Source organism: Strix uralensis, chromosome 1 (genome assembly GCF_047716275.1).
Source record: "Strix uralensis isolate ZFMK-TIS-50842 chromosome 1, bStrUra1, whole genome shotgun sequence".
In the NCBI taxonomy this organism is placed as follows: domain Eukaryota; kingdom Metazoa; phylum Chordata; class Aves; order Strigiformes; family Strigidae; genus Strix; species Strix uralensis.
This window is the reverse complement of record NC_133972.1, coordinates 73,948,694-73,974,057: the sequence shown is the minus strand read 5'-3', so window position 1 is coordinate 73,974,057 and position 25,364 is coordinate 73,948,694. Positions and strand designations below refer to the sequence as shown.

Genomic DNA, 25,364 nt, shown 5'->3' with positions numbered 1-25,364 from the left:
CAGCAAAAATTCAACTGACCTCGTTAACCGAACCCCTGCAAAGCACAATCAAGAAAAAGGATGGACTTTCATGAACTCTTTGAGCTGGTGGCATCTCAGCTCCCTTTTTTCCAGGCACTTGGATCATCCCTGCCTCTACATTGTCCCCTCCCTTGTGTTGGCACAAAAAATTTTCTGTGCAGCCCTGCAGTGAAACAGATCAGGAACTGATACAAGCTAAGACTAACCCAGCCCAAATAATAGTTGGCTCTAACTCAGATCAGTTTCCCAGCCACAAGCAAAGGGAGGGGTAGCACAGGGGCAGGAACAAATGATAAGTGAAAGGCTGGACTGCTTCTGGTGACAGTGAAGGTTTCTGCCTGCTCAAGTTGTGCATGCAACTACAGCCTAAGAACAGAGGCTGTTAGGGTCAGTGCTCAAGCCCGAATCAGCTACAGATGGTGTTGGATCAGTGTTGGGTACCTGTACCCCATGTTCATGTGTCTCCAAAAGGTACCTAGTTTGAACAGCTCTGGACAAAACAGAAGGCCAGAAGTCAGAAAACAGAAATTCCTCCAAATGTCTTCATTAGCATCATGCTCTGTTAGCACCTGGCTTCTGACAGGGAAAGCAGAAGATAGTCCTGCAGGGGTAGTTCTGACCACATGTGGAAACCTTGGGCTCTTGCTAACTTGGTTTCCAGTGTAGTCTAAATAGAATGGGTTTCTGAAGCTTTTATGTGCTGAAATAATATTCAAGCATTATTTGAAAGTATTATTATTTGTTGTAAATGCTTCTGATGCCTCCAAAATGCATGTCTCTCAGTTACACTCCTGTAGTGATGAAGTATGAGATTTTGGACAAGCTGCCAGGTATTGGAGAAGTGAGGCCATATTCCTGCAAAAGCTATATTGACAAAAAAAGTCAAACCAAAGAAAAATGCTGACTGATGTTATATCCAGGCATACTAAAGAGGAAGGTAAGGTGAAAGGTGGATTTATTTAAGAAAAATTTTAAAAGCACAGTAAAGAAGTGCGTCTTCACAAGGCACAGAAAAATCTATGATCTCAAACCAAACTTTACAAAAATTCTTGATGCAACAAGAGTTCATGAAATGTTAGGAAAGTTTGAAAGTGAAAGAGAAGGAAGGAAAGGATTTCCATCTCCAAAAATATTAATGACTATACCCATCAAACCATAGATAATAGGAATTACAAAATCCAGAATGAAACTTGTGATTTTGGTAGCACAATATACTTTGTGCAACTCTGTACCATTCTAAAGGAAAGGGCTGTTGGTTTTCTGGTTAATAAATAATAAATCTAACCATTTTGCAAAAGCCTGTAAATAAAGAGTCAGTTCCAAAAGTCAGCACATTATGAGAAACAGCCTCAGTGCATAGACTCTTTAGGCAAGCATTCAAAAAAGTAAATACAGCATGCAATTTATCTGATCTGGATGAATGTGGAAAAGAAACCTAACAAACCTGGATTGAATTAAGACATTGCACTAGTAACTTTCCTACAACAAGCCCACTAGTTAAAGAAGGATAAAGGAGATCTTGTGTACACAGAGATGAAAATCTTCTGGTTACAGAAGAGACAGCACCCTAATAAAGTAGTCCTGTTCCTGTCTCCTCTAATAGGAAGTAATTTCCAGATGGATTGATGGAGGGGATATAAGCTGAGCACTGTGGTGCCTGTCTTGTAGGCCCTGACCCAGGGAAGGAAACAGTCCCCCAGCCACACAGCCATCAATGGTCTTCCTAGCTCTCTGTCATCCATTTAAGCTCATCCCCACCCCAGTCTCCCGCCATGTAGCTGTGTGCTCAGCAGCCGTTCCTGTGCCGCCTAGGGAAACTTACAGGTCTGAACCAAACACCCAACTTCTTCCTATCCAGCGCATGGAGAGAAACAGGCATCCAAGATTAAGAGCTGACCTTCCACCCTCAAAAAAACACCCCAAATTAACAGGAAGTTTCAGAAGGGTCCTTACTCCAGCTCTTCACAGCAAGTTACTGAGCAGAAGCAGAAATTTTCTCTTTGTTTGCCCACAACAAGGGATATTGGAGGCCTGGGTTCAAATTTGTCTTCTGTCTGCTCTAGAAAATGTATTTGAACATGTATCTCTCTCCTAGGAAAGTATGCAGGCTGTGGGCACCCTTCAATGGAGATGTTCCACTACCATCCAGACACTGTCAGAGCAACTCCTCAGCAAATGTGTTCAAGTGATAAATCCAGAGACCTGGATTGCAGCCCTTGCTTCAGTGAAGAAAACTGGAGAAAATTCCAGATGAATTTGAAACAGATTCTTATCAAATGCCCTGGAACTGTCTCTCACCCAAAAAGTCCCTATATATCTTTCTCTTTAAAAAGAAAACCTTGAAGATAAAAATACACAAAACTGAACAAAACATGTATTATCAACATTATATACCTGATCTTAATAACCTTTTGAAGCCAGTTCTTCTCCTGAAGTTAAGAGCATGTGCGGTTCAGGGCCTGCGTGGATAGCTGTCCCACAGACTTCTGCATGCTCCAGAGGCCAGGAGCTGAGGCGAAGCAATCCTCTCTGGGTGCAGTCTCTTTGCAAACAGTTGTTTAGGCTTGCTTATTACAAGGGGATTGTTTGGTCTTTTGGAAGACAATTGGTTCTGTTATACAAAGGCTGAAAGAACTTAAAGCTTGGAGTAGTAGTAGTAGACTTAAGAGGGTTAGATGGGTTAAGAGCAGCTTTATTTTAGGTTGCTTTGCGTTTTAAATAGTGCTTGATCAAGATGAACAAGGTTTCAATTGATCGCTGTGTGAGGACATGGTACAGGAGGCTACTATGAACATTAACTCTTTATATAAAGTTGGACTGAACTGAAAAAGGAATTGGGACTGGCCATAGAAGAACAGACCCCATGTCTCTTCTCACTCCTGGTGAAACCCCTTCCATTGGGCCCTGTTCTCAGAGGGTGAGAACTGAGGTGTGCTGTAATCCCACAAAGGAAAGGCAGAAAGTTGCAACAGAAGGACCAACAGTCTAGCAAGTAGCTGATCCCCTAATCCTGCAATACACAGACACTTAAAGTCACCTTGTGATAACTAGCCTGCATAAGTTCAAGTATATGTTTCTGTCTTTCCATGATAGGGGCGTAGCACCCTTCCATCTCCTCAAGCAGATAGTCATACTTGACGTTCCTCACTAAAATCCTCCCTAAAGCAGAACTATGCTGACATACAGAATTTAGAATTCATGCATGCTTTTTGTTGTATTTTCATAAGAATCATTTGCTGCAAATCAAAATTATGTTTACCAATGAATGTAGGTAGTGGAGTATAGAAATGGAAGACATTAACAAATTTACGGATATACACAGGAGGTTTTTTTAACATAAATACATGACTACATGCAAAGAACTGAGACTCTTACAGAATATCAACAGATTGTGATGACCTTGCCAACAGTTGAAAAAAAAATCATTAACCCTGAAAAATAAACTCATGTGAACCAAGCAATCATTTCTAACCACAAAGTTCTTTTGATAACTAGGATTAATGGATGTTACACAGGCATAATGAGGAGATGCTACCAAATGATGCTGTGTTATGTATGCCCTCGCTCTAGTTAGGTGGACTGCTGCTTTCCCTGAAATCACTGTAATAGGAGGGATGGCTCGTTGGTAAAAAAGATTGTGCCCATGTCTAATTAATTTTTTACGGCAAAGAGACATTTCAAGGTTGATGCCTTTTAATAATTAAGGGATGATAGTCCTGTAAATGTTTCCAGAAACTGCTAAGTAAATACAACCAGTAACTAGATCACACACTGCTCATAGGGCTCATTTCACTCCGAAATTGTCAGATCCTCTTCTTAGTAGAAATTACAGAATAAGGAAGACAGTTTAGTTTGTTTGGTTTCACTTCTCTGTTTTATAAAATTTGGTCTCTATTCTAGAAAATAACATTATAATCCCTGTAAATTTTGTAAGTGTAAGCAAGGTTAATGATTTTGCCCAGGTTTTAGGCATTTAATTCACAAGGGTTCATTGTTTTTTAGTTGGTTAGTTGGATGTTTGTTTTTAACTCCAAGTCCCAACTAAGAGGAAAAAGGGTCTAATGACATAAACTGTGTTCAAAGGTTGTGGAATCATATTAGATTATTTCCAGTAATGTCCCAAATATCTAGCCTCCTGCACACAAGCAGAATGTACTATTACTTTACTACAGCTCCATCATGTTTATTCTCAAATTGTTCTCCAGAAGAGATGCCTATATATTATTCTCTGGGAGGGTAGGGATCCTTCACTTAAGGTTATCCAGCATTTCCCATTCTGAGACCCAATTTTTCAAGCATCTGTCACTTTATAAAAGCTAAATCATTTGGTCTGAAATTTCACAAAGTTGATGGCCTCAGTCTGAAAGTTTTGGCCAGTACTATTACACTACTTGAGAAACAAGACAAAGGAACACAAGCTGTCTTTTAAAAATCTGGCAGGCTTTTCTTTGAAGCAAAGCCTTGAAATTTAGTCAAGGATAGCTCTAACACAATTTTTCTGAAATTATTTTTTTCTGAAAAGTGAAACATACTAAACATCATAGCTTATAATTGTTTAGCCAAGATTCACTAATGCTTAGTAGCTGCTTTAGAAGATGTCATCCTAATATGGCAATCATAAGTGAAGAAAGCAAGGCAAAAAGTAGGATCACAGCCCAGACTGGAAAAGAGCAGACTTTAGCTTTTTCAGGTATCTGCCTGGAAGAATCCTGTGGGAGATTGTCCTGGAGAGAAGAGGATACCAGAAGATCAGTTGCTTTTCAGGGATCACCTCCTCCACACTAAAGGTTGGTTCATCCCAATGAGCTGGAAATCAAGCAAAGTCAGCAAGAGGCTGGCATACATGATCAAGGATCTCCTGACAAAATGTAAGAAGGAAGCATGTAAGAGGTGGAAGCAGCAACAACTGACCTGGCAATAATATGGAGATGCTGTCCAAGAATGCATGGATGGGGTTACGGAAGCCAAAGCCCACCTGAAGTTGATTCTGGCAAGTGATGTGAAAGGCAGGAAGAAGAGCTTATCTAGGTACATCAACAGCAAAAGGAAGATGAGGGAAAATGTGGGCACGCTGCTGAATGGGGAAAGGGACTTGGTGACAGAGGACATGGAAAAGGCTGAGGTACTGAATGCCTTTCCTGCCTCAATCTTTACTGGTAAGATATGCCTTCAGGAATCTCAAGTTCCTGAGAGACTGGTGGGAAGGTCTAGAGAAAGAAGGATTTACCCTAAGTAGGGGAGGATCAAGTTGGGGAACATTTAAATGAACTGGATGTACACAAGTTCATGGGACCTGATGGATGCACCCATGAGGGCTGAGAGAGCTGGCCAATGTCACTGTGAGGCTACTCTCAATAATTTGTGAAAGGTCATGGCAACTGGGAGAGGTTCCTGATGACTAGAAAAAAACAAACGTCAATCCTGTCTTCAAGAAGGGCAAGAAGGAGGATTGGGGAACTACAGATCTTCCAGCCCCACCTCAGTCCCTAAGAAGGTGATGGAACAAATTATTCTGGAAACCATTTCCAAGCACATGAAGGACAGAAAGGTGATTGGGAGTAGTCAGCTTGGGTTTATGAAGACAAAGATATGCTTGACCAACCTGATAGCCTTCTACAGTGAGACTGACTGGTTCAGTGGATGAGGGGAGAGCAGTAGATCATGTTTATCTTGATTTCGGTAAGGCTTTTGACAGTGTCTCCTCTAACATCCTCATAGAAAAATGGATGAAGTGTGGGCTATGTTAAGTGGTCAGTGAAGTGGATTGAAAAATGGCTGAACTGCGAGACCCAGAGGGTTCTCATCAAGATCATAAAGTCCAGCTGGAGGCTAGTCATTAGTGGTGTCTGGTAGGGATCAATACTGGGGCCCATAGTGTTTAACATCTTCTTTAATGACCTAGATGATAGGATGTCACACTTTCAGTGACAGCACGAATCAGTGCTCCCTCCAGATGTCCATTTGCTGTTATGCAAGTTGTGTTCCAGATGTGTGATCACGAGCACATAACCCCATCCCTCCCTTCTCAACTCTTCCTGGGATGCTTGTGAAGTCAAGCTCCAAAATTTAAGAAACTGAGTTCTTAAATGTTAGTAATTGGGAAAGTGGGTTTTTGTACAATCTCAGTTCTGCCCCACCACACGTATATGTGATGATGCAGTCTTCTGTTATGTGAACATTATTCCTGAACAATTCTTCATTCAGTATGAAGGATGGGCATGTCTCATGTAGTAAGCAGCTGTTCAGTATATTCTGTCCTCATAATTATTCCATATGCAGGGCTATACATTTATCTACTGTCTATTACTAATCAAACCTTTCTTAGAGACAGTTTTTTTTTAACTCAGGAACATTTTGCAGTCTTCATTTGTACATTGTCCAGAATCTTCTTCATGGGAGAAGTCACATTAGAATCCAGGTCTCCAGGGTAGCTTTTAACCATTCTAACTCGAGGCAAAGCTTAATCTCCATTGTTGCTTCCACTACCTGCAACAACAGCCAGAATCCCAAATAAAGCAATCCTCATTACACAGGTCCATCCTTTTTCAGGACAAACACAGCCTTTTCCCTAAATGACCCTGTGGGTGAAATTGTGTATCATCATAGAGATAAAGACTACACTCACGAGGACAGTTGTATAGTACTGTAGTACCATACTCATATGGAAAAATAAATCACAGCTGCACATCAGGCTTAATTATAGTATCTCCTAAGCCTTTTTGTTCTGCAGGGTATTTTCTCTGCAACAGATACCTGGATGATGACATCCCAGTAGGCACCAATTTGTTTTTTATAGACCAACATGTTCTTGGGCCTGCAATTAGCTTCCTTTATGTAGCTCTCTGTACACTTCCTATGTATGTTTTACTTTCCACTTTCTTTAGGTTCCTTCCATTAGCTCTAGCAAGTGAATTACATGTTTAATAGGTCCTGCTGCAAACTGAAATATCTGCAACAGAATTGTGTTTAAAGAAAAGAATATGCACCTCTTCTCAGTGCAGAAAACTTTTCTTCTGCAGTGTGTTCTGGCACAAGTCAGTTTATGAACAGCAAAGTTGCTTTTCAGATCAACCCCATGCTTCCTTTGAAGTTTCTCCACCAGCCTCACCACAGCCACAGCACAACTCCACTTCCAGAAGACAGGAACATGCGATCTTCCCATTCAGACAATACAGGCCAGGTCTCCTGGCCATCCCATTCGGCTGGTGCTTGTTTCCGGGAGTAGCATTTTACATCTGGTTGCAGGAAAATGCTACCTGGCAGAGTTTCTTCTCCTGCTGGGGTAAGGACTTATTTTCTATTCTTTTTCTTATGTAAAAATAGATGTAGTCTTTCTGGATTTATTGCAGTTCGGTTAAAGTGTCCTTCTGAGTGTAATAGCATTTTGCTTGTTTCTTGAAAACTTTGAACCTTTCTTATGCATTAAGCCAGACTCTTTCCCTTCACAATGAAAAACAACACGTAAAGAAACAATATAGGATTTAAGTGTTAATACTTTAGCTTTGTTTTATTGCAACCACTTGACTTACGCCCTTTACAGAGTAATGAGCTACTAGAAACTTAGATAATGAAAGAACCAATATATGACAGGGAATTCTGAAATGTATCATGCCTTAGCCTGTGCACGGCCTCTTTTTCTCCGTCTGTTTTACTGTATTTTGTTTCTGCTCCTGGGATCCTGGCTATTTCTACTATATCTGCATGGCTCTTTTTATACTTCAGTCTTTCTCTGTTCTTTCTCTTTAAAGGTCTGCTCTAAGGACTCTCTATTTTTGCTGTTGTTACTTCGCTGTGTTTGTACCTTGGTTCTTATTGCTTTTTTTTCTTTGTGATGTAACGTCATGGCCCATGTTTCTTCTCTTCATCCTGCAGGATCCTTGATTATTTCCTTTTTCTCCCCTTTTTTCTTTTTTTATACTGTTGTCTCTATCCACATTTTTTCCTAGACGTCTTTTTAATTCTCCTCTCTTTTTCTGAAGAGTACCCATTACCCCTTTCACAGCTGTCCACAGTTACCATTCTTTCCTGGTACTTCCATTCCCTTTCCTCTAGGATACGTAAAAGCAATGTGGTGTTACCATTTTCCATACATGGAAAAAAACCCCACTTTATTTTGAACTATAAGGAAGCTTACTGCCCGGCTGCCTGCACATTTCTCTATATCTGGACTCTTCCCTCTCCCTTCACCTGCTGTCCGCATTCCTCAGCTTCTGCACTGCTTTGGCCCTCGGATCTGCCCCAGTAACCTTCTCCTGCTACGAAGCAGCGAGACCTGGCGTAGGATGCCCTCGCATGATGGGTAGTTAGCTGAAGATGGCAGAGACCATGGCAGAGGAAAACCATAAAAGACACTTCAGAAGACTGAAGATGAACTCTGCAGAAGGGAGAGATTTCTGTTTCTCCCCGCTTCCGCTGAGGATACGCCTCTACCAGCCAGCCAGGTGCTGCTGTACCTGCTGTGGCCAAGGCACACCGAGCACAGCTCTCAGCTGCTTCACCCTGAGCACAGACACAAAGCTGAGTGTTGCTGGTTGACTTCTTAAGAGCGGTCCACAGTAGCAGAACTGCAGATTTACGTAAAATTTTAAACAATGCTAAGCTTCTGCAGAAGAAAATGAAAATTTTCAGCCAAGCCCTGCTCCTACGTGGCCTGGAAGGACCATAATGAAGACTTGGAAAGGCTTTTAGACTTGGAAAGGTCCTGAACGCCCAGCCCAGACTTGCATCATGTCTAAAAGAAGTCTTCCTCATCTATTAAAAAATTTCCAGTATCCCTGGGTAGGCTGCTTCAAGGTTTCTTCACTTCAACATCTGTTGATCCCCAATTACCTAGATTAAATCTAATACTGCTTAAAAAGTCCATAATATTCCCTACAGAGGAAGAGGAATCTCTTTGTGACCTTTTGTGTATCACTGCCCTGCCTTTTCATCCCAACAAAACAAAAGCCAACCTTTGTAGTAGAACGCATTTTTCTGACCATGTTTCATTGTTCTTGTTTTCCTCTGGATTCTCTCCAGGCTGTACCTTCCTTAACATGCAGTGCCCAAAATTTTATGCAGTAGCTTAATCAAGGCCTCTCCAGTGCCAAAAGGAGCAGAATTTCATTCTTTGATGGAAAACATGCCCAGAATGGAAGATGCCCTTGTTTTACATGCAACAGTACCACACCATAGGCATCCGCTCTGTTTGAGCTGGGGTCAGACCAGGGGGAACTACAGGCAGGGTTGCAGACTCGATGGAGCAACTTGTTCGTGTACCTGCTAGTGATGGACACGGGGAACGTTACCAAGGGAAGGGGTCTTCATCTGCCCGATACAGCAGCGTCAGGATGGACACAGCTGTTGGGAGTGCTGGTGGCAGGGGATGCACGTGTGGGGAAATGAAATGTGGGGAAATTGGGCATGGCTTGGAGGTGCTGGGCAGGGTGGGGGTCATTTAGTAAGTTACGGAGGCATTTAAGTTTAGGAGGCATTTAGTCAGTGAAGATGCTGCCTGGAAAGTGTAAACAGCTGTTTCCACTGTTTCCATAGTTCCACAGTTCCACTGTTTTACTTCTTAGAGGTAATACAGAAGGGAAGGGAAAGGGGAACGGGAAAGGAATGTTTTGACGGGTGCTCTATTTTCGTGGAAAAAAATAAACGAGACGCCTCAGGCAGCCTGGTTGGAAGACTTATGGGTGCAGAAGTACGGAGACGACGGAAAGTGCTTCTCCAGCCACCAGAGCGTGAAAACCCGCGTCGGGACGCCGTTAAACGGCTCCCTGAACACTTCACCGGCACAGGCTGGTGCGTTTCCCAGCAAACCGGGGCGAGAACTCCGGTGAGCCCCTCCGAACAGCCGAGGTGCCGGGCGGGAACCCGGCCCAGCGGAACGGGGGCGCCAGCCGCACGCACCTCCCGGCAGCTCCGGGGTTTCCGCAGGCCGGCCGGCCGGGTAAGCGCCTTCCCCGGGCTGCCGAGCGGCGCGGCCCGCCCCAGCGCCGGGGGGAGCCCGGCGGGCCCTGCCCGGGCGGGGCGGGGCTGCGGCCGGGGCCGGCCCGGGCGGGGCCGGGGGCGGGGCCGGGGCGCCCCCTCCGGCGGGCACGTTGCGGCAGGCGCCGCCGCAGCTGTCACTGTCAGGGAGCCGGCGAACCGGGATCCCGGCTCCGCGGAGGGGGAATCCCCCAGCCTCGCCCCCGCAGCCAATCGGCGGGCGGCATGCAAATCGCGACCGCGTCGGGCCAGTGGGAAGAGAGCGGGGCGGGGAGGCGGCGCCCCGTTGGACGGCGGGGAGGGCGGCGGGGGCCAATGAGGCGGCGAGGCGGGCGGGGCGCGCCCCGGGGGCGGGGCCATGCAAATTTGGTTTGAAAAGAGGGCGGGAAATCCGAGTTTCGCGGGAGGCCCTTGGCGCGTAACCCGTCTCCTTTCCCTTCATTCATTGTCAGCAGCCGCCGCTTCCTGGAGCCATTTTCCAGCCGGCCCCACACAGCGGGAGCGGCCCCGCTCCATCCGCCGCATCTGCCCGCCCCGCCGCCTCCGTCCCCCCCCGGCGCCCCGCATCCTGCAGCCGGGCCCCCCCCGGCACCCGCAGCCCCCAGTATTTTGCGCGGGGCCTCGGCATCGAGGAGGAAAGGAGCTGGGAAGGCCGGGGGGGGAGGGACGGGGGGAGGAGGAGACGCGGCTGCGGGGACAGACCCGGAGGGAAGGATGAGAAGGGGACTCCAGCCGCCGGCCCCGGCAGCGCCGCCGCCCGCACCGTCCACGGACTCCAGAGCAGCCCCCGCCGCCTTCCCGGCCCGCTTTGCCGCCGGCACCTTCATCCAGATCCGCAGCACCGGCGCGGCGGCGGGGGCGCCCTGTGTTGTCTCCTCCTCCGCCGCTGCCGCCGCCGCTTCCCAGGCTCCCGGTGCCTTTGCCCCGGCGGCGGATGGGGGCCAGCCCGCTGGCAGCTCGCTGTACTGCACCCCCCACGGACCCGCCGGCAGGACGGCGCTGCTGCAGCCCGCTCTCGGCGGAGGCGGAGGCCGCCCCCCGGTAATTTTGTTTTTCCCCCGTCCCCGCGGGAGGGTGAAGGAGACGGTGGGGGATCAGCGCCAGGCAGGCCCTCTCCCCGCCGCCGTCCGGGCCCAGGGGCAGGCGGGGGGGGGGGGTGGGGGTGGGGGGAAGGGCAGGAAAGGCGGAGGCAGCGCTTTGTTGCAATAAACTTTCCTGCCTCCTCCCCCCCCATCCCCCCCCGCTGCCGGGTCTTATTTAAAAGGAAAAAAAGAAGAAGAAGAAAAAAAAGGCGAGAGAAAAAAAAAAAAAAGGAGGGGTTAAAAAAAAATATCCCCCGCCACGTCCCGCCGCATGGGTGCAAAGAGCGAGAAGCCGGCGGTGGGGAAGGGCCCTGCTTCCCCCGGGGCGGGGGGCCGGGCCGGGCCGTGCCCCGCCGGTGTCTCCGCTTCACCCCCGGAGCCGCCGGTGACGTCTGGCACACGTGCGCGGAGGCCGCGGCTGTGACTGGGAGCCGGGGCGGGCGGGGAGGGGGACGCCGCTTCCTCCTCCTCCTCCTCCTCCTCCTCCCTCTGGCCTGGGACAGCCCGACCGCCGGCCGGCCGCCCCCGGCCCCCGCCGCTCTCGGAAATGCCCCTGCAGCAGGTCAGTGACTCGTGGGGCGGTGGCGCGCACCGACACCCCCTCCCCCCCCGCCTTAAAATTTCCGCCCCCGTTTTAAAATTTTCCGCCTCCCCCCCCCCCCCCCCAAAAAAAAAATTCCGTCTATTCCCCGCCCGCCCCCCCCCCCGCGCCCCCGTGGGGTTTTCTTTGTCCTTGCTGTTTTCGGGTGCGCGCTTGGCCCTCGTGGGCTCCGCCGAGTTGTGGAGGGTGCGGGGCATCCCCGCCGGGCGGGGGTCGTGGACGCCGGGGGGGGTTCACCTTCCCGCCGGAGGCAGGTGAACCCCCCCGGCGTCCACGACCCCCGCCCGGCGGCGTGGGATCGCTAAACTCCCTCTCACCTCTTTCCCTCCCGCCCCGGTGCGCCCCTACCCGGGCAAAAGGGGTTTTAACACCCCCCACCCCCCCCGCCTCGGCATCCAGTCGGTGATGGTCCAGGTACCGGATGCTGCTGTAATTCCGAAATACTTTTACAAGAGCTTGGGAGCCGCGTTTGTGTCTTCGTGCAGCTGGGAGACCGTGAGGACGGCAGGAGCTGCCTTTCGCGTGGGTTTTTGCAGGTGTTGGTTGCTGAGGTAGTGATGGAAGTTTCAAGGCTCGTCAAAATCCATCCAAAGCCTTTTTTATTTTTTTAAATAAGCATCTTCGCTGTAAAAGATAATTGATTTTTTTGGTGCTCCTGGTCTTCACCATATCCTAACGCTGCTCGGTGTCAAGCAGACTGGTTCAAGCTGCTTTGTAAATATTTGGCTGTCCTATGCAAAGGTTTGATTCCTGGAAGGTGGTGTTAAGTGACTACAAAGAGAAGTATATGTTACGGGATGATTCAGGAAGAATACTTGTATAGGTTTTTTTCAGCTTTGTGGGTGGCATGTTGGCGTTGTAGGGAACTCCTAAAATTTCACCTTAATGGGTGCCACCAGTATGAATTTAGTGCATTTTTTTTTTGGTATAGCGTTCACCTCTCTAACAGGAGGAACTTCTGGCCATAAAAACCTAGGAAGGCTTCTTTCCACCTTAAAGGTTGCTGCCTGCAAGAAAGACCCCACAGAGGTTGTGAGTTTGTTGTATACCCTCAGCCACTGTGTTTACTTTGGGGAGAGGGGTGGGATGGGGGAGGAGGAGAGGGGTCAGGTCACTGGTATATACCTGCTCGGGCTGGCACCCTCCCAGGGCGATAAGCCGTCTGTGGCACGTGTCAGGAAAGGGGCTGTGCATCCTGCTCTGCCCCAACAGCCACGCTCAAGCATGTGCCCCTCTTGGAGTTGCGCTGGTTTGCCGCAGGCCCGTCTTTCGGGAAGTAAGGCTGAAGCGCCCTAGCGCTCTGCCTCGTCTTTCTGCTCCACAAGCTGCTTGGTGGGGAGACCATCCAGCCCTTCCGCAGTTCTCCGACTCCCACCTGGTTTTCCCCAAAACTCGCAGAGGAGTTTCTGGGACTGGGAGGCGAGGGTATTTTCCCGGTTGGCTCCTAGCTGAGCATTTTTTAGAAACTGGTATCGGAGAATGGTTAGAGGAGTGAGAAAATGCTGGGTAGTTGAGGCAGCGAGCTCAGGCGAGTAGCACCAATGTAAATTTAGCGCTTGATTAGTTGAGTTGCAAGTAGTGCATGGAGTCCGAGACCCCCAGCTGAAAACAAGGCCCTGCTATGCAAAAGACCATAGGGATAAGTCTAGAATTTGGCCAGCACACCTGTGCTGGTTAGGGTTATGAAAATGCTGTAGCTTTCAGATGTAACTGCACTGGCAACCCACCCGTCACTTCCAAATATAAACTGGTATGACTGGAAAAGAGTCAGTACAGCAGTATAGTTTAGGCTGTTCAGGGAGGTGTTTGACCATATCAGCAATTAAAAAGTTTCTTTTGCCCAAGTAAGCTGCTTCCCCCCTGGGAATTCATTAGTTACTTATCTGTGTTTGTGTAAGTGTAACCGTGCTGGAAAAGCCTTGAAAGGTGGCCCAGACCATAACAACAGGCGACTCCAGCACCAGGCCGATGAGAGTTTGTACACTCTTCCATCTCTCAAGCAGGTGTCTCAATACTGTCCAAAACTGTCCAAAACCAGTTCCTTGCTCTGTTGCTGCCTGTCGTGGCAGCTCCTGCAGCCAAGGGTTGCTAACCGGGCTTTTGTACGGTGGTGAGCCCAGGCTCGGCGAGGCTCTGACCAGGCTGCCTGCCCTTTCAACTTGAGGAGCTTTTTCACCATTCCTGTGGAGTTAATAGAAAGTGTTACTGGGCAGATCGAAACCCCTGCTATGGCTTAAACGCAAGTGGTAATGAAGATTTAACCCTTGCAAAGTTACCTTCAGCTTGCGCTCCTGGGGAAGGCCTGAGCCTCTGGAGACGGGGGTCAGTGCTGCTGCAAGGGGCAGGCGGTCCTGTGTCCTCCCCTGCCCTCCTGTGCCCTGCTGGGTGCTAGTGCCGTTTTCCTTCTTTCATTCTGGAATCTCAGGCTTCCCAGGATGGAAAATTAACCCTGACCAAAACAAATAAATAAAAGTTTTCTGCTGGGCAGGCAGGTTGAACCAGCTAATGGAAGGTCTGGTGAGTGCCAGGGACCATCAAGGGAAGGTGGTGGCCAGGGAGAGGGCACAGGAGTAGTGACGCTGTGCCATTTCGGTGGCAGTGAGCTTATGAATCAACCGGGCTCCTCACGTAAACGTGGAGAAATTAATGTTTGATAAGGTACCCCAAAAGCATTCTTGCTGGTGTTGCCTTCTCGCTTGGTGTGAGAAAGTCAGTACCATTTGCAAATCCCAGTACTTAAAAATGGGGCTGCTATAAAAGCAAGCTGCTCAAAATGTTTCTAATTCAAATAGTGGAGAATTTCTTACTGTCTTTGGGTTATAAAGATAAGCCTTTAAGAACAGGGCCATTTTCTTAGCCATGAGAAAATGCTTAAATGGAGACACCACCCACATGTTAAGTCCTTTTTAAAAGGGGCTAAATCCTCTTAACAAGAATATCTTTAGAGAACTCCTGTGGCCTTTAGATGACATGAGCTGTGGAGAGGCTGGTTCGGCATACTTCAGAAGGGGGCGGGAGGATTTACATTTCCAAACTGAATACTTAGCACCTCTCTCATTTTTCTGGTGGTTTAGAAAGCACCTCTTCCTCCCTCCTTCTCAGCAAGCCACAGCTGGAAAAGGAGAAAAATGGGGTAATGCACAGTCTTTCTCCTAGGTGTTGGGTAAAGGAACAGGCCACATAAGACATAAATACTGAACAAGGATTTAAGGTATGGGAGGAGAAACCTGTAAGTTGCATAAAGGAAGTGGGTAGTTAACTAGGAGCTTTTCTTTATTTTGCAGGAATAAAAAGATTTGTCTGTGAAGACACAGGTGTTTTCATATTCAGACCCATTTTTGCATTTCTTTGCCTGGTAGTTTGTGTTATTAGGAATGAACGCTAGCATGAGTCTGGGGTCTTTGCTTTTTGAACAGCATTTGAGGGAGTTTCTTTGCTTTAAATCCATCTCCTCCAGCAACAGACTGCTTCTGAGCCCAAGGAACTACCACAGTGTCCTTTGGCACAGCTGTCTGAGGAGAGTTCAGATGTATAAATCCTGATTGCCCTAACTGTGCCAACAAGCAAAGAGTGGAAAGCAGGCATCCTAATAAAACCATTCAGAAATAGCCTGTAGCTTGCTGTGGTTGCTGGCGGTGTCTTTGCTCTCCTCATGCAGAGTCCAGCTATGCTGGTGTGGCTCCATCTGTACCAGAACTTACTGCAGTATGGTAGCCCCACGATGATAAGGACTTCTGGCAGGCTTCCATGAGCAGCTGAACCACTCAAAGGCTTTACTGTTGCTGGAAGGAGTAGGCTTTCTTCTCCCTCACCATCTCCTCTGTAGCATCTCCTTTGTCCTGCCTGTGGCCTGGCAGTGGTCTTCCCTCACCTCTGGTGCTTGGGGACCATCCAGCTGCACTGGTGGGTTGGTTTTCTGCTACTTTAACAAGGTAAAAGAGCTGGATCTGATGAGCATTAGTTCTGGCATGTGGTAGGTATTGGCCATATGTGGTCCAAGATAGCATGAGTGAGATGAAGGAAGGAGACAGGCGCTTTCCCATGGTTTTTGTGTTGAGGTGTTAAACTGGCTCACCAAGCCTCAGTTTTCAGAAGTTGGTCTTGCCTGTTTTCACCATGAAGGTATCTTCTTTGTGCCACCAGCCTGCTTGCCAAAGGCTGGATATGGGTCACTTTATGGCCAGTTTACTCTTCTGTAGAGGCTGCCTCAACTGATTGAGCAATTCAAGGCATTTTCTTTCCCCTCGTTTTATCCCAGGTATGTTAGTGGTACTCTGTTAATTTTTACAGTGTGCTCATTTGTGAGTATGTCCAAGCATTTTAAGAAAAAATAAAATCTTTAAACTTAGGAATGGCTGTATTTTGCGAGAGGAAAGGTTCTCCCACTACTTCTCTGACTATGATTGTGGCAAATGTTTGAGGAAGAAACACAAGAAGAGGGCTTGCACAGGACAGCTCTTCTACTTGCTTCGAGAGAGCGCTTCCTCAGTCAGGGGTTACAGTGAGTTTTATAGCTACCAGTGGCCTGTGATTTTTGTCTAAGCCCTGTCTGAATCTAGTTGTAGTTCTGATCTTAGGTAGCAACAAGTTCTATCTATGATTTAGTTATCTTCTATGAAAGAAACAAATAATTTTCTTTGCTTCTGCCTTTTTCTTTTTCTTTTTTTTTTTAATTTTGAACTTGCTGTCTGTAGTGTTATTGGGTGATCCTAGATATTGTGGTAGGGGAAAATTATTTTCTCATATATGTTTCTCTACACAGTTTGATACGTTATCTTCTGTCCTCAGGTGTCTTCTGCAAGCTGAAGAGTGCTAGACCATTTCATTTCTCCTGATAGGAAAGCCATTAATGTTAAAGTAAAGGTGTCCTTTCATAAAAGAACCACCTGGGTGTGAAAACAAACATGCCTGTTAGTTGTGAGTTTCCACTTGTGAAGCTTTTGGAGACTGGCAGCTTTGAAAGATGTTTTGAAGACAGTAGACCCAGGCCTGCAGGCCTAGCAGGAGCCAGAGACCCTTTCAGAGCCGGCTTGTTTCACAAGGTCTTAACCTGGCCCTGGTGGGGGAAACAGGAGGTGTGGAGCAGAGGGGATGAATGTGCCCAGCTAATGTGGGAATGACTCACTACAAAGCATAGGTTGCAAGAAGGAAAATGAACTAGCACTGTTTCTTTTTGGAGCCCCTGTCCTGTGGAGGCCAGTAGGTTCGGTGGGGCTGTAGGAGGGGGATCCAGGCCACCCCTCCTGTCCAGAGCACTGAGAGGGGGATTGGGTGAGAAATGAAGGTGAGCTTTTCTCAGTAGCTACAGGTATGACACCTTTCAACCCGTCGTGCTTCACTTCTGATGGTGAGTGCTGGGCTGAGGGCCTTGGCTCTGGTGGCAGGGCTGGTCGTGGTGCTGCTGTGGAGGGGTGGGTGGGTGGCTCAGGCTTTAATCCTGTCTTGTGGAGGAGCTGTCTGCTAAGGATGGGTTGGGGACTGTGACTTTGATTCAGATGGGCTTATTGCACCGATGGTAGATCCAGCCCTGCCCAGAGCGAGGCCTCAGCAGATGGAAAGCTCTTCTTAGTGTAACTAAATCTCCGGGTTTTACAGCCTCTGCAAATAATCTCATTTACAGCTGGCAGCGCTGAGTGTGTATATATGGTGGCAACTCTCATCCTTACAAATGACTAAGTTGGACTTCAGGCTTTTGTTTTGGCTGGCAGAGTTAATCACTTCCTGCATTATTTTTCAAGAGCAGAATTGTATTTGCTGCTATGGGGAGAAGAAACCCCCTTCATGTGCCCAGGGGCAGTGGTGTGTGGTGGGAGGGGGGCTGCTGCAGTGCTTGAGGTGCTGCTGCTGAAGTATTTGGACTGGGTTTCAATTTCAGTTCTGTTTGAAGACAGACTTGGCAAAATTGCCCAACTTATCACATCTTTAAAAGGGAACTATTTCACTTCTGTTTTCCTCAAGTAAGTTGGTCCAAAACCACACTTGGAAGTGCTATGCCTGGCATGGGTGTCTCTTCAAGTACTATGCTGTCTGCTTGGATGGTGCGACTATTTGCTGGATCTCGTGGCATTTGTGGAGTTCTTAAAGCCTTGTGGGCTCAAGGTGAACTGTGGTAAATATTTCTGTCTGCAAGCCCTGTAAAGGGAGAAGACAAGAGTTTGGCTAGGTGTTGACAAAGCTGGAGCATACTGAAAATGGCCTCTGCTGTGTAGTAGGAGTATACTACTTCATGCATTTTAGCCTTTCTTTTATACATATATGAATGTGTATGCACATCATCTTTTATACATCTCAAATGTGTTGGTAATTGTTTGCAAACTGGACTTGCCTGAGGTTAATGAAATGTGTTGTGTCTCTCCTGTCCTACTTATGAATGTAAACAGTTGTTGACCTGTTACAGTGTGAAAACTAACACACTAACTCTATCAGTGCTGTGTGTGCATGCCCGGCAGCTTTCAGACTTCTGTACCAAGGTCTTTTGCCTAGGACCAAACTAGGAAGGAAAGGAGAAGCATTGAAGATCACCTTCTCAGAATCAGCCAGGCATCTTTTCTGTGTTGAGTTAGGGGGTCAAGTATGGCTTTTGTTTATTCCACGGGCACGTCAATAACGATCTCTAGAAGTAAAACCCGTATCCTGTTTTGTCACTTCGTTTAGGTAGGGGACTTAGTTTGATCACCTGAATCTACTTTCAAGATTTCATCCAACTTGTATGTGGCTGCATCTAGGCCTAGAAGTGATCACTACCTAAGGCTGATGGCATTTTCAAATGTCCTACTGCCAGGATCTAGGAGACGCTTTTTAGGAAGATGCTTGGCGCTTCCTGCGATGTTCAGTTGCAGTACTGCAGATGTTGGGTCCTTGGTATCTTGACCTTTATATAAACAAGTTCCTGTTAAAAGCAGAAGCTGCTATTATTTTGGCTTTCATTTGTATATCTTTACAACAGGATTTTATAGTCTCATCACATAGACATTGCAAGCCACTAGTTGTTTTGCAAAGATGTGTGAAAACTTGTAGAAAATATCTAAACAACTATTTTTGGTAAAACTAAATTGTACTAGGAAACTAGATAACAAGCGGTGTCTGTTTAGCCTTGGCTGCTTCGACTCCAGCGTTCCTGCCCCGAGTTGTGGTATGTGTGTGTTGGTTAATGTATGCATAGATTCTAGAAGTAATTTTCATTAATGAACTTCTTAAAAGACTTTCTCTTTACAGTGCTATTTAGTTGGGGTTTTTTTTGTGTGGTGATGTGTGGTTTTTTTTTTTGGTGGTACATCTGTTGGTTCAAAGGTTGTTGCATATTGCATAACTTGGTGCTAGAAAGTGGGGGTGGGAAGAAACTCATTGGCAAATGTCCTTCCTTGTTAATTAAGGTGATGTTAGAAGTCTCTGGTTTAGGTCTCAATGGTGGCTGTCACCGTGAAGTGGAAGAATCAAATTTTTATATGTTGTGTCAGGCTTATAGATTCACTCTACTAGTCCTCTCTATATATGACATTCTCTTAATTTTGGTTCTACCCGTTAATTAGAAAATCTTAAAATTGGAGTGCAGTAACAGATGTAATTTTTTTCTACAAGCTACTGAATCTGGACTGTAGGATTTCATGGTTTTTACACATATTGAAGTACAGATGTAATTTTAGAGTGAAGCACTTCTCTATAGAGTGTACTGTGCTCTCTATAAAACTTAGCTTTCAAATTTGCCTTGCATGTTGTTCAGAAACAAACTGGAATGTAGACTTGCTTGCATCCCTTCTACCTAGACTCCCATTTAAAGAGGTGTCATCTACCAGATTTCAGGTGTGGAAGCAAAAAAGTAACCTCTTGGCCTGGCATTTATATTGGTACAGTCCACTTATGTTGACAGTAGGCTTCTGGCTTTATGGGTGTTACCACAGTGTAAGTAGATAAGTATGTAAAAATATAAAATTATGTGCAAAAAGGGTTTTGCCTTGTACCATAGGTGGAATGGTGGTTTGTGTGCATCAGGTTGTCTACTGTATACTGGAAAATAGATGCTTTAAGGAGCAGGCCTGAAGGGTTTGCTGCATTCTCTGACTGCTTCTATAATGGAAACTGGGCTTTCCTTCACCCTCTGCTTGGGCTTTTTTAACAGCTGCCAGTTTTAAAGTCGTTTTTCCAACCAGAGACACTAGAAATGGAATTATATGGAATTGAGTGATGCTAGTAACCTAATATTGCCTTCACTACTTGTTTTCTTGTGTTGCTAACTCTGGAATTAAATGGCAATTACCATGTATATATGCTGGTGTTATTTTGCCTTGCCAGCGTTGTGTTTTTAGGCAGCGTTGGTCCCACACATTGACAGTCAGTTTTTTGTCCCTGTACAGTAAGCTAGTTCACACTTTGTCTAATGTCTTCGCATAGCGGGAATTGATGTTGGTTACAGCTCTCACAGAAGGCTTTTGTGTGGCAGTATCTGAAAGCTGTCTTGTTGGAGCTTTTATCAAGGCTATTGCAATGAGGCCATTATCCCTGCTCGTGGCGAACATAGATATTCGCAGAAATTTTTATAATAATGCTTAGTAAGTGGCATGCTGGTAAAGAGTGACAATGCTGGAGTGGTACAGAAATAATACCCGAGGTGGCAGCCATGCCGTGGTGGAGTGTTATCTGTCCTTGCAGACTGGGGACAGGGTGGAAGAGAACCCCACACAGGGCAGACGGAGGGTGGTGATCAGGGCTATCGCAAGCATGAATAATCCTGGCCGTCGGCTCAGCAGAATAAAGTTCTACTTTTCATGGTAAGACTTTTATCGAGCAGCTCCAAGTAACCCAGATCCACAATGCTGTATAATAGTTCTGCACCTCATTCTTTTTTTTTTTTTTTGGCTGCACGGTATCTGTCACCTAAAAATGTTTCTTGAGAGTTATGTAAAACTGAGTTGGGTGAGAGGAAGCCGAAACTTCACAACTCTGCTGTAGTACTCTTTTTAAGCACAAACCTCTTGAGCCAATAGAAAAGACAACTTACTACTTGAGGAGGGGGCAGGGAGGACTTTAAAAATTATAATAGCATTTTCACTGGCTGCTTTGTCTTGACACTGGGTATTTCACTGAGTTGATTCTTTTTTGCCCCTCAGGAATTGGGGGTTAGAAAAAGCTCTTTTATAGAAGACGGTGTCCCGAAAGCATAAGCAAGTTGCTCATTTTCTTTCTCTGGTTCTTAATCATAAGAGCTGCCTTGATGATTTTTCCCACCTCAAATTAGCAGTTTATTTATAACATGCTAATGTTCTGCATGCCCGTTGGTATAATGTTCTGTCGTGCTGAGCTGAGAATTGTTCTCTGGAAAACTGACACTGTGAAGATGACATAAACGAACATGGGAAATTGCGTATGAAAATTCAGGTGGCTTTTGGTATGACTTTGGTTCGCACTTCTTTCTATAAAAATCACTTAAATTTCCTTTCTGATTTCACCTGTTAGTCACATTTTTGTTGCTGGTTTTTATTTGTGACTTAAAGAAAAATGCAGACCATTGACTTTTGGCGTCCTTGCTACCTTTTCATTCCTGTTGGCAAACTTCTCCATGATCGTCTTCTGCGCGCTGCTGCCAGCTGCTGCCTTGGATTGCAGGCAGGGGAGTGAGGAACTTGAGGGGGTTTTACCCCTTCTCAAGGCCCTTGTAAGAACCGCTTCACAACTGAGAGCCTGCAAGGCCCCTGCAGGAAGGTTTTTCCAGATCTAGGGGTTAGCAGTGTCCCTCCCAGTGGTCCTCTGCTTCAGGTGCTCTACGGAAAGACCGAGGAGCGTTCAAAGTTCAGACCATCTGACACAGGGTGTCTTGTGCATGGAGGAAATGGTAAAATAAAAACACATCCCATGAGTTGCTGTACTTGGAGCCATGTGCTTTGTAGGTGTTTACAGGAAAGGTGGTAAAAATGGTGCAAGATCATTTGGAGGCCTCCAACGTTGTTGGCTTGTGACCTGTTCCCTAAAGATGTTCTTCATGTTGCTGCTGGCCTTGGGTTGCTGAAGTCCTTCCCTTTTCTCGTCTTGGTTACATCATGCTTTTGCTGAATATGTGATAAGAGAATGCAACAGTAGTGAACAAGTTGCATGCTGTTAGCTAGATATTAAGGTTAGGTACAGCCTTCTGTGGACAGAAATAAGTTAATACTTAGAAGGTTTCTTTTGTGGTTTTTTGGGAGGTGTCAGAAATCCGCTTTGCTGTGAAGGGGAATGGTTAGGGGATTCCAGAGACTGGCATATTTAAATTAAAAAAAAAAAAAAAAGAGAGAAAAGAAAAGCAAGCTTGTAGGCAGGCAAATACCCCTTATTCAGAGAAAGCCATATGTTCAGGATACTATCCTTAGTGTGATTTATTTGCTTCAGAATTAGGAAAGAGGGTTGCTAGGAAAAGGAAGATGCATTTGATTCTTCCACCTTAAAGAATTTTATAAGGGCAATTACCGTCTCCCTCCTTTCTTCCTCCTTCCCAGTCCTGGAGAATAATCAATTTAGCAATAAGTCAGAGCAAGCAAAAATGTGATTGTTCTCATCTGCAATGCAGACACTATGATGGACTCTCTCTTTAAGGCCAAAATCAGGTATTTCTGCCTCAGTGAATCAGGAGTTATCGAGTCATTCACTGTTCAGTAAGAAAGGGTCAGAATTTCAGCCTTTTTATTTTCCCCTTCAGATTTGCCTAGTTTTTGTTTTCTTTACTACCCTTTAGCTCTTTCAACAGCCTCAGTGCCATTTTGAACACACTTCCCTACTTCCTCCAAGCGGTGAAGCAGCACCAGTTGTACCAGACAGACACTGTATCTGTTGCTAGTACTTCATTTGAAGTGGAGAAATGTGGCTTTCCCAGCCATTTGAAGAGCTTGGTTGCCTCAGCGTGTGAAGAGCAGCCCTCGAACTCTGCTCACGTGGCAGTTGAGAAGGGAGGAATCTCCTTCAGACCTTGCAGGGAGAAAACTCTAGGCATCTGTGAGATGCTATAGTATATCTAGCTAAAAATATCAAGATACTTGAGCTTGCCTATTGACTTGTTTGATGGCGATGCCCTGTTGAAATGGAACAAGCCAACAATTCTGGAACGGTTTTAAAATTGGACTGTGTGTGATAGTGCAATGACACAACAGGGGCGGCATAAAGATCCCAGTAAATGTACTTGCCCAGCAGGGCCGCCCCAGCTCTTTCAGTGGTTGTGCAAGCATGGCATGCAGAGAAGATTAGGGACAGCCTGCCTGCCAGCAGCTGTAATGGTCCTGGAAGTTTGCTTTCCTCCTGGAAAGCTGGTGTCAGATACCGTGTCTAGATTCAGCCCCAGACCCTTTAGTTACTGTGGCACAAACTGTACAAAAATTTATTGTTCCTTCTGCTGTGAAGTTATGCTGAACACCTTTTGCAAGTATTTCACCTCTGCCTGAGTGCCGAGATGGTGCTTTTTGTCCTCTTTGTTGCTCTGCCTCATGTTTGAGTGCCCCTCCATGACTGCATGGGCATGAGCCCCAGCATGGAGCAGGTGCAGCAATCTTCCCAGCTAGAACCTTTCTAGATACTCTCATCTTGAATTAAGAGTGTGGGAAGGTACACGGTCTGGTCTTCTCTGAGGAAAAATGTGGAGTGTAACTTAGTGGGTGTATTAGTCTGAACTGAGGTGGGTGCATGGGTCAGGACTGATGCAGTGGCACACTTACATGGAGGAGATCTTTATGCACATGTTACTACAGGTCCAGCTGTTTGTGCACCTGCACCCCATGCATGTAAAACTGGAATTTTTTGGATAGTAATATTGGTCAGGGCCATGACTAGTTGCTTTCTTGTTCTTGTGTGTAATTTAGGTCTTTTCTTAGGTCTGCTTTGACTACCATCACATGGCTGTGGTATCCCGATCTGATTTTTCTTTTCAGAAAAAGGGTCCAAAACCGAGCGTGTTTTGCTCTGTCCATTTTGCAATGAACTGATCTTTTTTTAAAGACAAACTTAGGAGCTTCTCTTGTGAGGAGCTACACTTACAGGTACTCCAAGCATCTGCTGGTGGGTTTGTGGAGATTGTGTTGTCTTCAGACTTGCTTTCTGAGGGGACAAGCTGCTAGTCCAGCCACCAGATCAGCCAGCTGCATGTAGCATCTTGACTATGGCTGAGACTGGATTATTGATCTCAGTGATGTGAACTTCAAATTGCAAAAGAACCAATGAAGGCTTTTGATTGCTCAAACAAAAAGAGAGGACATACACATATACAGCCTTGGGTCTTGTGAGGGCTGAGCAGGGGTCCTTTTCATGAGCAGTGGAACGAGGTGTGTGCGGGGGATCCTAAGGAGCTGGGCTTTTGCTTTTCTGGTTTAACTAAAACATTCAAGTAAGTGGAAGAGCTAATACATGATATTAGCTGCTTGTATCTTCCCTGGCACAGTGAAATTGTGTCAGTCGCTTCACTAAGCATTTTTATCCAGATTACCAATTTCAACAAAATGTTTTGGTTTTTTAAGTTTGGTATCAGGATCTTTAAGAAGGCAGGCCAGTGACGTGATTTGGGTAAGAACCTTTTACAGTTGCAATATGGAATTCTTTCACCTTAATGAGAGAAGGCAGTGGTTTGAGCATACGCCAGTATGCCTTTCCAGAGCTGTGATACTGCTGAACCACAGTGGAAATCTGGAACCGTAACGACACAGCTTATAGGAAGTTTGACTCCCTGCATTTAACCACAAATGTGGTCAATCTTAGGAGAGGCAATAATGGAGAGGAAGAAAGGTGGTAGTATTTGATTAGCTTTGTTCTCCTTGTTTTCTGCAGTGTATCTGATGGATACAGCTCCAGCTGTGAGAAAAGAGTGATAGTATTACTGACTGATGGTTCCAGTTTCTTCCTTGTTACACTTTGAAGATACTCTTTTGGGGTAGATATAACAAGACTTGCTTTCAGCATATTAAATTCAGTAGTCGCATGCTATTATTAAACGGTTGTGCTGCTTGGTAAAGTATTCAGTATTTCTGAAGACAATAACATATAGAGGAGGATTAAATACCATGTCAAGATCCTTCAGGTCATCACTAGCTTCATCTGGGGACTGAAACACAAAGCCATCCAGTCGTGACAGGTACCTGCTGTAGGTGAGTGAAGGACAGAGGTCTTCCTGTTGCTCCTCACCATTGTGCCCCAGACTAACATGTTAGATCTGTTTGGTTCAGCAGCACGGGAATGGTCGTTTGTCTTGGAAACAAAAATACCCTCCTGCTTCCTATCTGCATGTTCTCAGAAATGAAATGTAATCCTCTCCTAATCAGGGTAACCTTAATTACCTGCTGGGGTAGGAAGGAAAAGACAAACTGGAGATCGGGTCTGTGCTACTTAGGAGCGTTTGCGAGGGGATTTCCTGGAACCATCCCGGGAGATGCTTTGGGGATGTGGTTTCACAGCCAGCTTACAGTTGATCCAAGTCGGTGCTGCCACGAACAGGGTCATGCTGCCCTCTTTCCCTGCTCACGCGGTCCCACCGCCTCCCTGCGTCGGCGCCCGCCCTCGTATGGCCCTGCACGCAGCCAGGCCAAGGACCTGCTCCAGCTGAAAGTTAACACTGGGCAAGCGATTAGTTTTCAGCCCGGCGAGCTCCCCAGCCCAGCTGGCAGCGTGGCTGGGGCGGAGGCAGCCGGTGGGGGCTGCCCGTCTTGGCAGCAGGGTCCCGAGGTGCACCCTTGGCTGCAAATGCC

At 46.4% G+C, this 25,364-nt stretch overlaps 1 protein-coding gene across 1 annotated transcript in view; it reads left to right on the top strand.

Moving 5' to 3' along the window:
• Positions 1-10,667: 10,667 nt before the first annotated feature.
• Positions 10,668-25,364, top strand: part of E2F3 (E2F transcription factor 3) — a 43,035-nt gene continuing 28,338 nt past the window's right edge. The window contains exon 1 of the mRNA XM_074870859.1: positions 10,668-11,034. Coding sequence (XP_074726960.1) covers positions 10,708-11,034 — 327 coding nt within the window. The 5' untranslated portion in view covers positions 10,668-10,707. The remainder of the gene's footprint in view (positions 11,035-25,364) is intronic.